This window comes from Nuphar pumila, chromosome 3 (assembly GCF_984573655.1).
Source record: "Nuphar pumila chromosome 3, dmNupPumi1.hap1.1, whole genome shotgun sequence".
NCBI classification, from domain to species: Eukaryota; Viridiplantae; Streptophyta; class Magnoliopsida; order Nymphaeales; family Nymphaeaceae; genus Nuphar; species Nuphar pumila.
The window spans coordinates 111,768,332-111,783,128 of NC_143251.1; the positions used below are offsets into that span (position 1 = coordinate 111,768,332).

The 14,797-nt window shown below is 37.4% G+C and overlaps 1 protein-coding gene across 1 annotated transcript; it reads left to right on the forward strand.

Annotated features, from left to right (window-relative positions):
- Positions 1-6,401: 6,401 nt before the first annotated feature.
- Positions 6,402-8,269, forward strand: LOC149843314 (C3H4 type zinc finger protein (DUF23)). Its single transcript, XM_090000882.1, has one exon. The coding sequence runs from the start codon at positions 6,402-6,404 to the stop codon at positions 7,815-7,817; it is 1,416 nt and encodes a 471-aa protein (XP_089857008.1). The 3' UTR covers positions 7,818-8,269.
- Positions 8,270-14,797: the final 6,528 nt, after the last annotated feature.

Sequence of the window (14,797 nt, forward strand, 5' to 3'; positions counted from 1 at the left end):
GCCCGAAGCTCATCTACACACAGGTGGATCTAGGACTTTTTGGAGCCACCAAGAGAAAATGCTAACTCTTCAATATATATATTGTCAATTTTATAAGTAATGTTGAAAACTTGTTAACTAAATCTTTTATCATTTCACTTCGCAGGAAGCAGAAAAAGGAGACATTGTGCCATACAAGGATGTGTTTGTTGAAACACATAAACGTAAGATCACAGGAGAGTTCGTATTAGAGAAGGCGAGAGCAACAACGGTATGTATTTATTTTATTAATAAACATTGTAATAGACAAGTTACTATGAATTACGTTATCATAAATATTATAATTCTTAATTATTAATTCATATTCTAATCATTACATTGTAAGAGTCATACGAGCAGCAAATGGTACAACGATATGGCGATGACTGCACTCAGCATCCGCCTTCTGATCCTGCAGCATGGGTGACTGCAACAGGTGAACCCAAAAAGGGTCGTCTGTTTGGGTTTGGGAGTAACATGAATATCACACCAGTTGTTGCCTCCTGCAGCTCGGGCCCACAGAGTTCTCCCGCCAGCATCAACTCTCAACGTCCTAATGACCCTATTGTGTCTTGGGATGGTGTCTGTCAGCGTTTTGAGGACAAAATGCAGTACTTTTTAAATGAAGTCATTCCCAACATTGTCCGTAATGAGTTGTGTAACTTTTTTCAGGACAGAGGAACTTCGTTTGCATTCAACATGAGCTCTGGTGCCCGTCAGGTATAAAGTTTTTTTACTGCCTTAGAACACATATGAGCATGATAGAATCACATATGAAGTTTTTTTACTGCTTTATAACACATATGAGCATGATAGAATCACATATAAAGTTTTTTTACTGCCTTAAAACACATATGAGTATGATAGAATCACGTATGAAGTTTTTTTACTGCCTTAGAAACATATGAACATGATAGAATCACATATAAAGTTTTTTTACTGCCTTAGAACATATATGAGCATGATAAAATCACGTATGAAGTTTTTTTATTGCTTTATAACACATATGAGCATGATAGAATCATGTATAAAGTTTTTTTACTGCCTTAGAACACATATGAGAATGATAGAATCACATATAAAGTTTTTTTACTGCCTTAGAGCACATATGAGCATGATAGAATCACATATAAATTTTTTTACTGCCTTATAACACATATAAGCATGATAGAATCACATATACAGTTTTTTGCCTGCCTTAGAACATATATGAGCATGGTAGAATCATATATACAATTTTTTGACTGCCTTAGAGCACATATGAGCATGATAGAATCACATATATAGTTTTTTTACTGCCTTAGAACACATATAAGCATGATAGAATCACATATAAAGTTTTTTTGCTGCCTTAGAACACATGAGCATTGTAGAATCACATATACAACTTTTTGACTGTCTTAGAGCATATATGAGCATGATAGAATCATATATACAAATTTTTTACTGCCTTTGAACACATATGAGCACAATAGAATCACATATAAAGTTTTTTTACTGCTTTATAACACATATGAGCATGCTAGAATCATGTATAAAGTTTTTTTACTGCCTTAGAACACATATGAGCATGATAGAATCACATATAGAGTATAATTTATTTCAGTATATTTTGTTTATCACTACTGACATTTCTTTTCTCGTGTAGGTTGCTGGCAATAATCAGTGTAGTAGAGCTGAAGGGACAGACCGAGACACTGAACAAGAGGATGCACAAAATCTTGGCGATGATTAGATTTATGTGTTGAATTTATTCTACCGTCTTTTTGTTTAAAAAATGTAAATGTTGAATTATAAATAATTAGAACTTCTGAATTTTATAGTGAATCGATTAATTGTTTCAGTTTCCTTTTATATGTATTTCGATGTGTACTTTGTTTTTTATTCACAGGAAATATAAATTGTACAGGAAATATAAATTATATCACGAGAATTTTTTTTTCGATATTTAATTTTCAAATATTTTTTAAATTTTTTTCTTTTTTTTATGATAGATTAGCGACATATATATCCGTCACTAATTACTACAGGCGTTGAATTTAGAGACGGATTAGCGACGACTAGAAATCCGTCGCAAAACCAACCTCCGCAGAGTAACGACGACCTTGCGACAGATTTTGGCATTCGTTAATCCATCGCAAATTAGTGACAGATTAACGATAGATATATTCCATCTCTAATTAGCGTCAAAAAAATCGTGATGGAAGCTATCTGTCGCTAATTCGATGCCAATCCGTCGCTAAACTGTTTAGCGACAAATTAGCGTCGGATTAGCGACAGATTTAGGTCGTCGCTAATCCACAGATTTCTTGTAGTGTGTTTTTGTAAATACCAAGAAATATGTCAAAATTTTGCGCATATCCAAAATTAATGGTTCAAGACTTATTTATGACCATTTTACTTCTCTCGTTTAATTTGTGCGGACCTCCTAACCTTCACATCTATGAACCTCTTGACATTTATACCAATATTTTGTGAACCTCCTAAAGACTAAAATCTAAGGAGATTCATATGATATTTGTGCAAAACTTTTGTCCTTTGCACAAATATCTTGTAAACCTCTAAAAGACTAAAATTTGACTAAGAAGATTCACATGATATTTACAAAAACCTCATAACCTTAGCACAAATATCTTGTGAACTTTCGAAAAATTAAAATTCAAAACTAAAAAAAATTGCATGATATTTGTCGGACCTCCTGATCTTCGCACAAACATCTTGTGGACTTCTGAAAGACTAAAATCCAACTAAAGATATTGACATGACATTTGTGTGGACCTCTTGACCTTAGCACAAAAATCTTGCAAACTTCTAAAAAACTAAAATCCAATGAAGGAGATTCACATGTAAATTGCATGAAACTCTTGACCTTTGAAAAAATATCTTATGAACTTCTAAAAAATTAAAATACATCTATGGAGATTTGCATGATATTTGTGTGAACCTTCAAACTTTTGCACAAATATCTTGCAAACCTCAAAAAATTAAAATCACAAACTAAAGAGATTTACATGGTATTTGTATGGACCTCCTGATCTTTACACAAATATCTTGCAAACCATCAAAAGACTAAAATCCAATTACAGAAATTCACATGATATATGCATGTACCTCCTTACTTTTGTACAAATATCTTACGAACATTTGATAAGTATTATATCTGTAGTGAGATTGGATACAATAAACTAACTTAACAATATAGTTTGGTTTTTACTTAGTCAAGTGCAATTGTTAGCATGATCACATAAATATCATGTTAATCTTTTTCTTAGTTTTTCTAACATTTCATAAGGTATTTGTGCGACTGTTACACACAAAAATCATGTGAATCTCTTTAGTTTATGATTTTAATTTTAGAGGTTCACAAGCTATTTATGGTAAGGGCAGGAGGTCTCCGCAAATATTATGCAATTCTTTTTTATTAAATTTTAGTTTTACGAAGGTTTGCAAGATATTTGTGCAAATGTCGGGAGGTCCGTGTAAATATAATGTGAATGTCCTTAGTTGCATTTTAGTCTTTTGAAGGTTCGCAAGATACTTGTATAAATGTCAGGAGGTCTGCACAAATACCATGTGAATCTCCTTAATTTGTGATTTTAATTTTTTTAAGGTTTGCAAGATATTTGTGCAAAGGTCTGGTGGTCCACGCAAATATCATACAAATATCCATAGTTGAATTTTAATTTTTTAAAGGTTTACAAGATATTTGTGTGAAGGTTAAGAGGTTCATGCAAATTACATTTGAATATCTTTCATTAGATTTTAGTCTCTTGAAGGTTCATAAGATTTTTTTTGTGTGGAGGTTTCATTACTTTTTTTTTCAATAATCAAGCTGGGGGATGATGAGGCCCCGCTTTATTGTATAAAATTTATAAGATATATTCATGAGATACAGGCAAGTATGGAAAACTTGAGTTCGGATGGGGTGCAATATGATGGCACAAATATTTGTGCATTAAGCACTTGATTGTCCTCCATCAGGCCTCGGGCCCCCCACAACTTACAAGAAAAGCATGTTGGTAACAAAACCAAGTTGGGGCAGGGATAGTTGAGCGACTCCGGTATGAGAAGATATGGAGAGGAGCATGTGACATGCCAATGGAATAGAGAATCTTATCGAGGACCACCACGACAAGGAGGTTTCATTACTTATGTAGCTGCTATAAGAGGGGGAGAGAAGGAGAAGGACGTTTTAAGTTTTTTTATTTTGTGGGTGCTAATAAGAGAGAGAGATTCTCAAAGGTTTTCTGTTTTATTGTAATTTTATTATGACAATTAAAAGGGAGAGAGGGGGTTATAGTGGGAACTCAGCAGTTAGTGAAAAATTACAAATTTGCCAGGTAAGGAACTTTTTTTTTTGAAAACTGCGTAGAGAAGGTGCAAACAAATTTTTAATTACACAAACAAAATACATGAAAAAAATGTTATTTTAAAAAACATATATAATAAAGCATCTAAATTTTGACACCTGATACCCTTTCTTCGGCTTTTATGATATTTAGGATATCCAACCACTGAATGTACAAAGAGAGAATATGTGGTATTGGGAAATAGAGAAAGAGGTGGGAAGGAGTCCAAGGGCATGTTTGTTTTGATCACAGGTTATTTAACCTTAAAAGTTTTGGCCCTATGAAACTGATTTATGTGATTCACATTTAACTTTTTGCTTTAAGTTGTGAATTATGTCATTATTTTAACACATTCACAACTAAAACATTAATGCTTGTGAAAATTGTAAAAATTTCACAAGTTACTTTCACAAGTTTTGAGGCTTCAACATTAAAGTTTTAAAATGTGACTCGGAATCACAAAAAACCTGTGAAGGTGTTGCAGAAACAGGTGGCACAATGGAAGGAAAAGGAAGAGATATGGAGAGGAGGAAAAGGCGAGGAAGGGGACAAGTGAGGAAGGGGTTTGGTGGCTTCCATCAAATCACCTTCATTACTATTTTTAACTTATTCTATAAGTAAAAATTAACCACACAAAAGCGTTTTACATGCTTCCCTCATAACAGAAAACATAATAAAGCAAATGCAAAGCAAGAACAAAATAGAAAACTAAAGAAAAAGTGGTGGACATTTTTTGAAAGGAGAAAAGTGGTGGAGATTGTCACAAACTTGATCGAAAAGAACCTCCACCACCAAAGCAATCTAATGATTTTTACTTTTTCCTTAATTTATCAAACACCTGAAGTTCATCTTAAAAGAAATAAGAGAAAAACAAGGCAATGGTTTTCTTGTGGGTCTATGAATGATCTCTAAAACAATTAGCATTGTTACTGCTTTACTATGAAATATGAAAGATCGCCGGAGGCGTCTAAGCGCCCCAACCTGGACCAGTTATCTTTCCAGCACCACCTTCATCTTCTTCAGCACATGTTGTCTCTTGCTTTGGTTGTTTGGATTTTTAAGAGGTATTGCTCTTTAATATTTTTTTAACAAATTCTTTTTACTTTATTTCTTGCTTTTTTTTTATGATAAGGAATCCTCTCCAAGAACTGGGTGACTTAATGGGCCCTCCTCCATGCGAGGTAAAACCCGGTGGGGTCACCGACAGCCAAGCCCTTACAGAGCACCCGCACACCCGGTGGGAGTATAACCTGAGACGAAGGGGTCAGCACCTTCTTCCGAGGCCCACTGCCACTTGGGCGACCGGTGCCGGTGTACTTTATTTCTTGGTATTCTTTGAAATAGAAGCATGCCCAAATATCCATTATTATGTAACAATGGCATCTCATGCAAACAAAGGAGAGGAAGCATGAATCAAACCCACAACCTTGCAAAAATTTTCCTGGTGGGGTGCACGAGATAGCCTTATCATTTCAAAGTATTGTGGCCTTAAGGCGTTCAAATTGAAGGACGTCACAAGTTCAATCCCTCGGTTATGTGACACTTGCTGCATGATCGAAGTCAATAAAAAACTATTCCCAGTGGGCAATGGTGCTCATATAGTTTTGCACCACAGATACTGAAACATGGCCTCATTGACAGAAGATCAGGTGCAATGTGATTGCAAACTTTTGGTGTGCTGCTGCACCTGATCGCCCTTCATCTTAGCACACTAAAAGTGTGCAATCACATTGCACCTATTTCTCCGTCGGCCACAGCACAGCTTGGCTCGTAAAAGGGTGTCTGAATCACAATGGTGGTTTCTCCTTGCTATATATAAAAAAAATCCTCCTAGCATTCCCTAGGCTAAGTTTTTCTTTATTGGAAATTCATAATTCTTGTAAATGGTATTCATTTTTCTGTGTTGGTCATTTTTTTTTAATTTGAAAAGCAGGCAACATTGCTCATGTTGTGTTTTCAAAGTTGCCCATGGATCATGAGTTCTTCACTTGGAGAAATTTTAGAGCTGGTTTTCCTATGATTGAGATTAGAGATATGGTGATGTTGCCTGATCAAGTGTTAGTCATCATTGACAATATGCAAAACGATTTATCACTCTCAAAGGAAGAACTCTTTTGCACCTACACCTCCCCTAATTCCTCACAAGAACAACTCAAGCTTGGTGTCATAGCAATTGATGCAAAGGACGCAGGGGTTGCACTTGTTCGCTGTCCTCTTCAACCTGATCAAAGCTTCAATATTTCCTTAGCATGGAACTCAAACATTGCTCATGTTGATCGACCAATGGGGAAGCCATTGAAACTAGCCCATGACTGGCAAAATCTTGTTTATGAAGCTCTAATGGATGGGGACACAACAGTGGTCTTTGTGAAAGGACTGAATCTTCGACCCGCTAAACTCACTGATGCATCTCTATTCCAATGTGTTTTCGGATGGCGGTTCGACAAACCCCGGTTCATGCTTAGTAGCCGAGTAATCTCGGCGGCACAAGAGATCTTCCGATGTGAGACACCTTTGAGTCTAGCGAATGACCATGAAAAGTATCGATCCATCAAGGTCTCAATCAGATCCAGGTACCACAAAAAGATATGGCCTTCAATTGCAAAACCAGTACCTAGTGAGTTCTCTCACCATGGAAGGAAGCACTTGATGTGTGGTTGCACTATGGCAAGGAACCAAGCAAGGTTCCTAAGAGAGTGGATAATGTATCATGACTACATTGGTGTCCAACGTTGGTTCATCTATGACAACAACAGTGATGATGACACTGATCAAGTGATCAAGTCACTTAAGGGCTACAATGTAACCAGGCATGTATGGCCTTGGATCAAGACCCAGGAGGCTGGATTCTCACATTGTGCAATGCTTGCTAGGCAGTCTTGTGAGTGGGTTGGCTTTATAGATACAGATGAGTTTCTATATTTTCCAAATGAAGCTTCTCTTGAAGACATTCTTAACGCGCAATTAAACTCGACGGGCGAGTTGCGGATCCCGTGTCACAGTTTCGGACCCTCGGGCCTATCTCATGCACCAGAAAGAGGGGTCACAGTGGGCTATACATGCCGGATGACCAACATTGAGAGGCACAAATCTATAGTTAGACCAGAGGCTATAAGCTCAGCATTGATTAATGTGGTGCATCATTTTTATCTAAAGGATGATTATAAATTTATAAACTTGGATGCCGCAAATTTAGTGGTTAATCACTATAAATATCAAGTGTGGGAGGTTTTTAAGCACAAATTTGATAGGAGGGTGGCTACTTATGTGTCTGACTGGAGTGAGGATAGCAATGTGGGTTCTAAGGATAGAGCCCCCGGGCTTGGGACCAAGGCCATTGAGCCACCTGATTGGCGACACCGGTTTTGTGAGGTTAATGACACTGGATTGAGAGATTTAGTACTGCATTCTTTTCAGGATCCAAACACTCGTCTCTTAATATGGGAGTAAAACCAAGCACATCAAATGTATAAAAACAGCTTTTGATCCACCACTTACTCCGAGATAGAACAGTTTTTATGATAATGATGTTGATTATGATCATGACAACAATAAACAAGAAGAGGAGGATCAGTGGGCATTATTTAACCTTTCATTGAGGTAAGATCATCAGTTTAATATGGATATTCAACAAGGGGTGCCTTGATAGCTGATACAAATGATTTAACTTTTTTCTTTTTCTTTTTTAGACCAATTATCAGTGCAACACTTCTTTTGGACTTTTGGACCAACCCTTTTTTGTTTTTTTTCTCAGCTGTTCTACCATCCCCTTACATTTTGAGATGGAGCTGCTTCAACCCCTTCTGTAATCTTGTTTTGATTGAAGTGCATACATGTCCTATCACTTGCATATTTGTTTAAAGATGTAATGAAGTATGAGAAAGTGAAGAAAGTTCATTCACACAAAAAAGGATTTAAGCATACTTTCTGCAATGAGCAATTTGAGCAGAGTTTTTTTTTTCTGAAGTGCAGTTACAAAAATATGAAGGCCGGGGGTGGGACCGGGAAAGGGAGTTTCAATGAGATTGTCTGTTTAATTTTCAAATTCAAAGAAATTGTAAAAACTTGTTATTACCAACTTTGTGATAACTTCTTATATAGCTTAAACAAACTCAAAATATCATGTCAACTCATTTTTTTATGACAAAGGAAAACCGAGAACCGAGTCACTTTATGGGCCTGCCTTCCTGTACGGTAAAAACGTCAACTCAAAATTTTCAAAAAAACTCCATTTGCCCATGAAATATAATCTTGTTCATTGGTCATGATAAATGATTATGAGGAGCAGATGTGGTTATTTAGGGTTATGAATGTCTCCGCGTCTTTCAAGGTTTTCAAAGATTCAGGTGGGTCCCTTACGTGACACCATGGTGACAAATCTTGCGAGATTTATGAAAATATCGTGAGAAATTACTTGAAAGTTAAAAACAGTAATTTTTCACAATATTTTCAATTTCTTACAATTTTTTAAACAAAAACATAAATATCACATTTTAAATGAGAAAATTATGTTTTTATCAATTATTTATTGCAAAAAACTATTTTTTATTTATAATTTATTTATTTATAATTTATTTTTTATTGCCAAGATTTTGCTCGTTGCGTAGTTTTGTCACACAACCCATCACATTGACTGCATTTTGAGTGGAGCTGCATTATGTTGTTGTTTTTTAAGGCAAGCTGGGTTTAGGCAGACTCCACCAGTTATTATTCAATCTTACCACTAGGGTTTTTAACCTGCTTACTAGCACCAATCACCCGGAGCCCCCTCTTGGCTGCATTGGGTTGTTGTGAGACCCATGAATGTTGTCATGTGATTAGTTAATGGTATATAATTAAGTGATCAGTTAAGCAATTCTAGGTTAGACTGTGGGGTTAGTTCAGTCCTTGGATTCAAGAAATTAAGTTTGAGATATGTATGTTCTAGGCCGATCTTTCGGAATGGGGCATGTGCAGTGTGAAGCTCTACTAAATGAAAAATGCATCAAGTGTAGGAACGCACGGCATGTATTCGCTTGATCGGTGACATGCGATGGTAGCACGACATCATGCGACATGTATCATCATTAGTACATCGTTGTGTGGCGGCACAGACGTGGAGTATTGTTCGGTTAAGCAGTGCCAATGGATTAGAGGATATTGCCTTTGAAATTTTGGTTAAGGATCTCTCAGCTTGCGAGATTGTCCTACGTGTAGCGGTTGGATGCATGGGAGTATGTGTGGATTAGAGCTAATTTTCTCAGGGATCACATTAGGTCATTTCAACCTAGTATGGTGACGTGGGGCAAGGCGAGTGAATGCCTAGGCACCGACGAATGAGTCTGGGTGGTGCTCTTTGCTATGGTGTTCAATCATCAATTGGTCTTCGGACTGGGGGCCACAAGGTCATGTTCTTTCAGCGGCAAGGTTTTGGTATATCGTGCACATGAAGTTGCAATACGCTTTATGACATGCAAGCCTAAGGCAAAGTTTGTGCTTCTTTCGGAAGTGATAGCTGGTATGAGACGACTATGCACTAAGCGACATGGACTACATGGAATGCACATTTGAAAATATGCTTGATCAGCTTCCGCTAGGCAGTTGTGCACGTGGTGGTGCACAGAGCCAATGAAAATGATTTAGCACATGGAAAGGTGTTGGTACGCGACCTTTAACCGTTAGGCATGCCAGCTTGGGCAGCTTGACATGTCACAAGTTTGTGAAGCATTCTATGCCCGTGACAGAGCGATAGAAAGGCTTGCGGCGGTAAGAAAGGATCATCACACCGCACTGGCTTATTGGAAAAAGTAAGCCCGTGACAAATTGACATCAGAGTAGAAAGATTCATGGAGACCTTATCCTTTATTATATGTGACACTAAAGATGACAACGATGGTTTATCTTAGTTATGTAATTTTGCGTAGCTGAAATATGGTTGATCGAGCACAAAAGCAAGATGTTGGCAGGATGGTATGAGACATCTTGTCGATGATAAGCAGAAGTGTAAGGTTGTTGTTTAGTTGGCTAAGGTATCGTAGATAAGCCAAAGATTCATACCAGTTGTGTGTTAGGCTCAAAGGTGGAGCGTGACGTTTGCCTTGTGCATGCAGAAAATGCACATTGGATTCAGTTGGATGGATTTGCACCTTTGGGTATGAGAAACTCAATTAAACTTATAGATACTCTCACAAGATTGTGGGTTAGCGGAGTGCCCACGTTGAGTCGAATGCTCGTTGTTTTGGTCCCTTGAGTTGACAGATCCTCAATGGATTGTATGTGCATAAAAAGTTATTGTTCGTGGCTCGCTGGTTTCTGCTGAAACGTTTTGCTGACTCTGAGAGAGAGTACAACGTGCTGGCTTCGAGAGAAGAGTTCCAACATTGGGCCAAAGTTGCTCATGTGAGGATGAGTGCTCAGTAAGACGCTTTAAATGACCACTTTAAGGTGATACGTAAGAAGGCGCCCCCCCACTTGAGGACTAGTTTAGACCAGTAGAAAACCGCAAGTTAGTGCTTAAGGGAGTTGATATGCCTGCGACACATATTGATGGTCATCTTTCTCTGTGAGGACCATGTAGGGCTTGGACTTGCCCTTGCTGGGGTTAGAAGGCACCCCAACCATGAGCATGAAGAGGACAAGTTGGTCGTGCGAGCGAGGATGACCCATTTGTGTTTGAGATTGCACTGGGGTCTCACGAGCAGAGAATGCTCGATGTTAATAAAACAGAAAACCACTGTCTAAGTGATCAGAGATGCGTTAAAGGAATGAGACTTGACGTATTAATGTTGCGGTGATGGTGGATGTAAACCAGAACAAGTTGAGTAGGCTGAATAAAAAGACTAAACCAAAGATAAGTACAAAGGAAAACTGACATATCAGTGAAGACTTTGTTCTTACCTGCACCAACATTGTCGACGACGACAATGGTTTTGAGTGGAGGAAAATGTCCCAGGTCGATCTTTCGGAATGAGGCATATGCAGTGTGGAGCTCTACTGAGTAGAAAATGCATCGAGTGTAGGAACGTGCGATATGCGTTCACTTGATCGGTGACATGCGGTGGTAGCATGACATGCGATCGACATCGGTATCGTCGTTAGTGCATCGCTGTATGGCGGTACAGACATGAAGCATTGTTCGATTAAGCAATGCCAGCGGATTAGATGATGTTGCCTTTGGAGATTTAGTTAAGGACCTCTCGGCTTGCAATATTGTCCCACGCGTAGCGGTTGGATGCATGGGGGTGCATGTGGGTTAGGGCTAATTTCTTCAGGGATCACATTAGGTGATTCCAACCGAGTATGGTGACTCGAGATTAGGCGAGTGAATGCGTAGGCACCAACGAATGAGTCTGGATGGTGCTCTTCACTATGATGTTCAATAATCAACTAGTCTTTGAATTGGGGGTCGCAAGGTCTTGTCCCTTCAGTGGCAAGGCTTTGCTATGTTGTGCGCATGAAGCTGTAATACGCTTCATGGCACGCAAGACTAAGACAAAGTTTGTGCCTCTTTCGAAAGTGATAGCTGGTATGGGATGGCTATGGACTAAGCGGCATGAACTACATGAAATGTACATTTAGAAATTTGCTTGATCGGCTTCCGCTAGAAAGTTGCGCACGTGGTGGTGCGTAGGGCCAATGAAAATGATTCAGCACATGGAAAGGTGTTGGTACGTGACCTTTGGCTGTTAGGCTGACCAGCTTGGGCAGCTTGGCACATCGCGGGTTTGCAAAGCATTCTATGCCCACGACAGAGAGATAGAAAGGCTTGCGGCGGTAAGGAAGGACCGTCACGCCACACTGGCTTATTGAAAAAAGTAAGCCCGTGAGAATGTAACCCCCTCAGAAAATTGAAAGTCAAGTCAAAGATTCATATATTTCTATTAAAAAATAAATCTCAGACCTTCATTTTAGAGCATGATAACAACAACGACTCAATATAAAGTATATGGTAAAGTAGTAATGACATAGTGCTCTCGGAGTACCTACTCCCAAAGCTTTAAATTGTCAAATTTCTTAAACTTTTTAGTTGATGAGACCCTATAGATATGATTTATAATCATTATTTAGTAGAAAACAAGTTTGGATCATGTGATTTTATATATATATATATATGTTTTTTAAGACCTTTAAAAATCAATGGCTCACACTTTATCAAAATTACATGAATTAAAAAAACCTACTTTTATGTCAAAAAAACATAATCCAAGACATGATTCCTATCAAATAAACTATGTTGAGTATATCCATAAGGTTTAATTGAGGAGATACAACCTACAACCATGATTTCTAGTATGTTAGAGTAAATACCTTGGGAGCACTGTAGCATCTCTAATGGTAAAAAACTTGTTGACATAAAAAGTATAGTTGAGAAAAACCTTTTTTTTTTTGCATTTATAATTTGAAGAAACAGTACTCAACACAAAGGCCTGATTGCGCTGGCTCAACCTGTCATACCTACGGTCATCATACGAGTGGCGTAAAACTTTGAAATGATAATGTGTTCATTGGGCCACAAACATCGGCATGAACAAGTTCAAGTGGTCTAGTAGCCATCCATACTTTTCTTACTCGAAATGATATTCGGTGTTGTTTTCCAAAGATACACCCTTCACACACTTTGTTAGTCATAGAAATGGGTTGTAAACCGTGTACCGTACTCTTTTGATTTAACAAATTTAAACCATTATAATGCAAGTGCCCATATCGTAAATATCATAATTTTGATTGATCATCAACACCAGTCACTAGAGCACATGTATCCATAGTTGTAATCTCAAGTAGAAACAACCTATTTTGAAGCATAGGAATTTTCGCAATCATTAAGCCGGTCTTATTTTTTATCTCACATACTCTATCATGAAAATAGACCAAATAATCTTTTTTAATTAATTCACCTACACTGAGTAGGTTATGAGACAAACCAGGCACAAAATAAACATCTTGAATAAATTTTTCATTACCTGATTTGACTTTCACTGCAACAGTACCTTTTCCTTCAACTTTCACTTTATTATCACCTCTTAGCCAGACCTCCAGCTTAATTGATTCATTAAGCTCTTTAAAAAGTTCCTTCCTTCCTGTCATATGATTGCTACACCCACTATCTAAGAACCAAGCAACTTTTTTTCCATTATCAACACTTGTAAGAAACAAGTTAGCATCTTCCTCTACAATATTTGCCTGTTGTTTATTTTTTTCAAAGCAATTTGCTTCAATATGACCAAACTTTTTACAATAAAAACACCGTCTTACTTTATAACTTGGTCAGTGGGTGTTACCTTCCTTATAAAACTCTGCACCATACCTACCACGACCTCTTCCTCTGCCTCGAAAGCTGCTTCTATATCCTCCTCTGCCGCGACCTCTAAATCCACCTTTTTTATCATTAGTACCACCAATATTTTTTTCTTTGTTTGAACTTTCCACCTTAACCTGAAAGCATACTCGACAGTTTTTTCTTCAGCTCTATTCATACGACTTTCGTGTGCTAACAAGGACCCGGTCAACTCATTGAGACTATATGATGATAAATCTTTAGATTCTTCAATTGCCATCACAACATGGTCAAACTTAGGAGGAAGACTTCTTAGAACTTTTTCCATAATCTTTTGATCAGAAATTACCTCACCAAACGATCTCATTTGATTTATAATAACTAAGAGTCTAGAGAAAAAGTCTTGCACTGATTCAACATTTTTCATAAAAAAATGTTTCAAAATCCCGACGTAAGGTTTGTAACTTAATAGTGGTTACCTTCTTGTCTCCATGAAAATCCTGTTTTAAAATGGTCCACACCTCATTTGACGTGACTGCATTCGCAATTCTTGAAAAAATGATATCGATGACTGCCTGTTACAAAACCAATAATGCCTTTACATCTTTTCTCCAAACATCTAACTTCTCTGTTGATTTTTCAGGCGACTTCTCATCAACAATACTTGTATTTATCTACCAATTCCCATAAATCTTGAGAAATTAAAAATGTTTTCATTTTGATGCTCCAAAATTCATAATTTTCTCCATTGAAAATGGGTACTATAGTTTGTGACAAATTCAAAGAAGACATACCAGATGTCACATTCATGGTTTACCAACCTCTTCACGTACCCAATAACCTTCACACTCCAAACTTTTGCTTCAGCAAAAGCCTTCATTCCCAATCACTCCTCGAACCTGGTTGCTTTGATACCAGTTTGTTGGTATGGGCTATAAAAACAAACTACACGTTAAAGAAAAAAATGTACAGAAAATGCTTAACACAAGAAGGCATTTAATAAAAAAGACTTTATTTACTTTTTCCATTGCATAATAACTTACGTACCTAATACATTTATAAAGCCAAAAATAAAACTACCCACTAATAACATGCCCCTACAAGTTAGGTCCATAACCTATTCTTTAGGCTCACGTAACAACTACTTCATAACCCTAACTTCTAGCTTTTTTCCAAC

What these genes read in the sequence shown, in the direction of transcription:
- LOC149843314 (XM_090000882.1), top strand. Translation starts at nt 6,402, where the DNA reads ATGGTGATGTTGCCTGATCAAGTGTTAGTCATCATTGACAATATGCAA.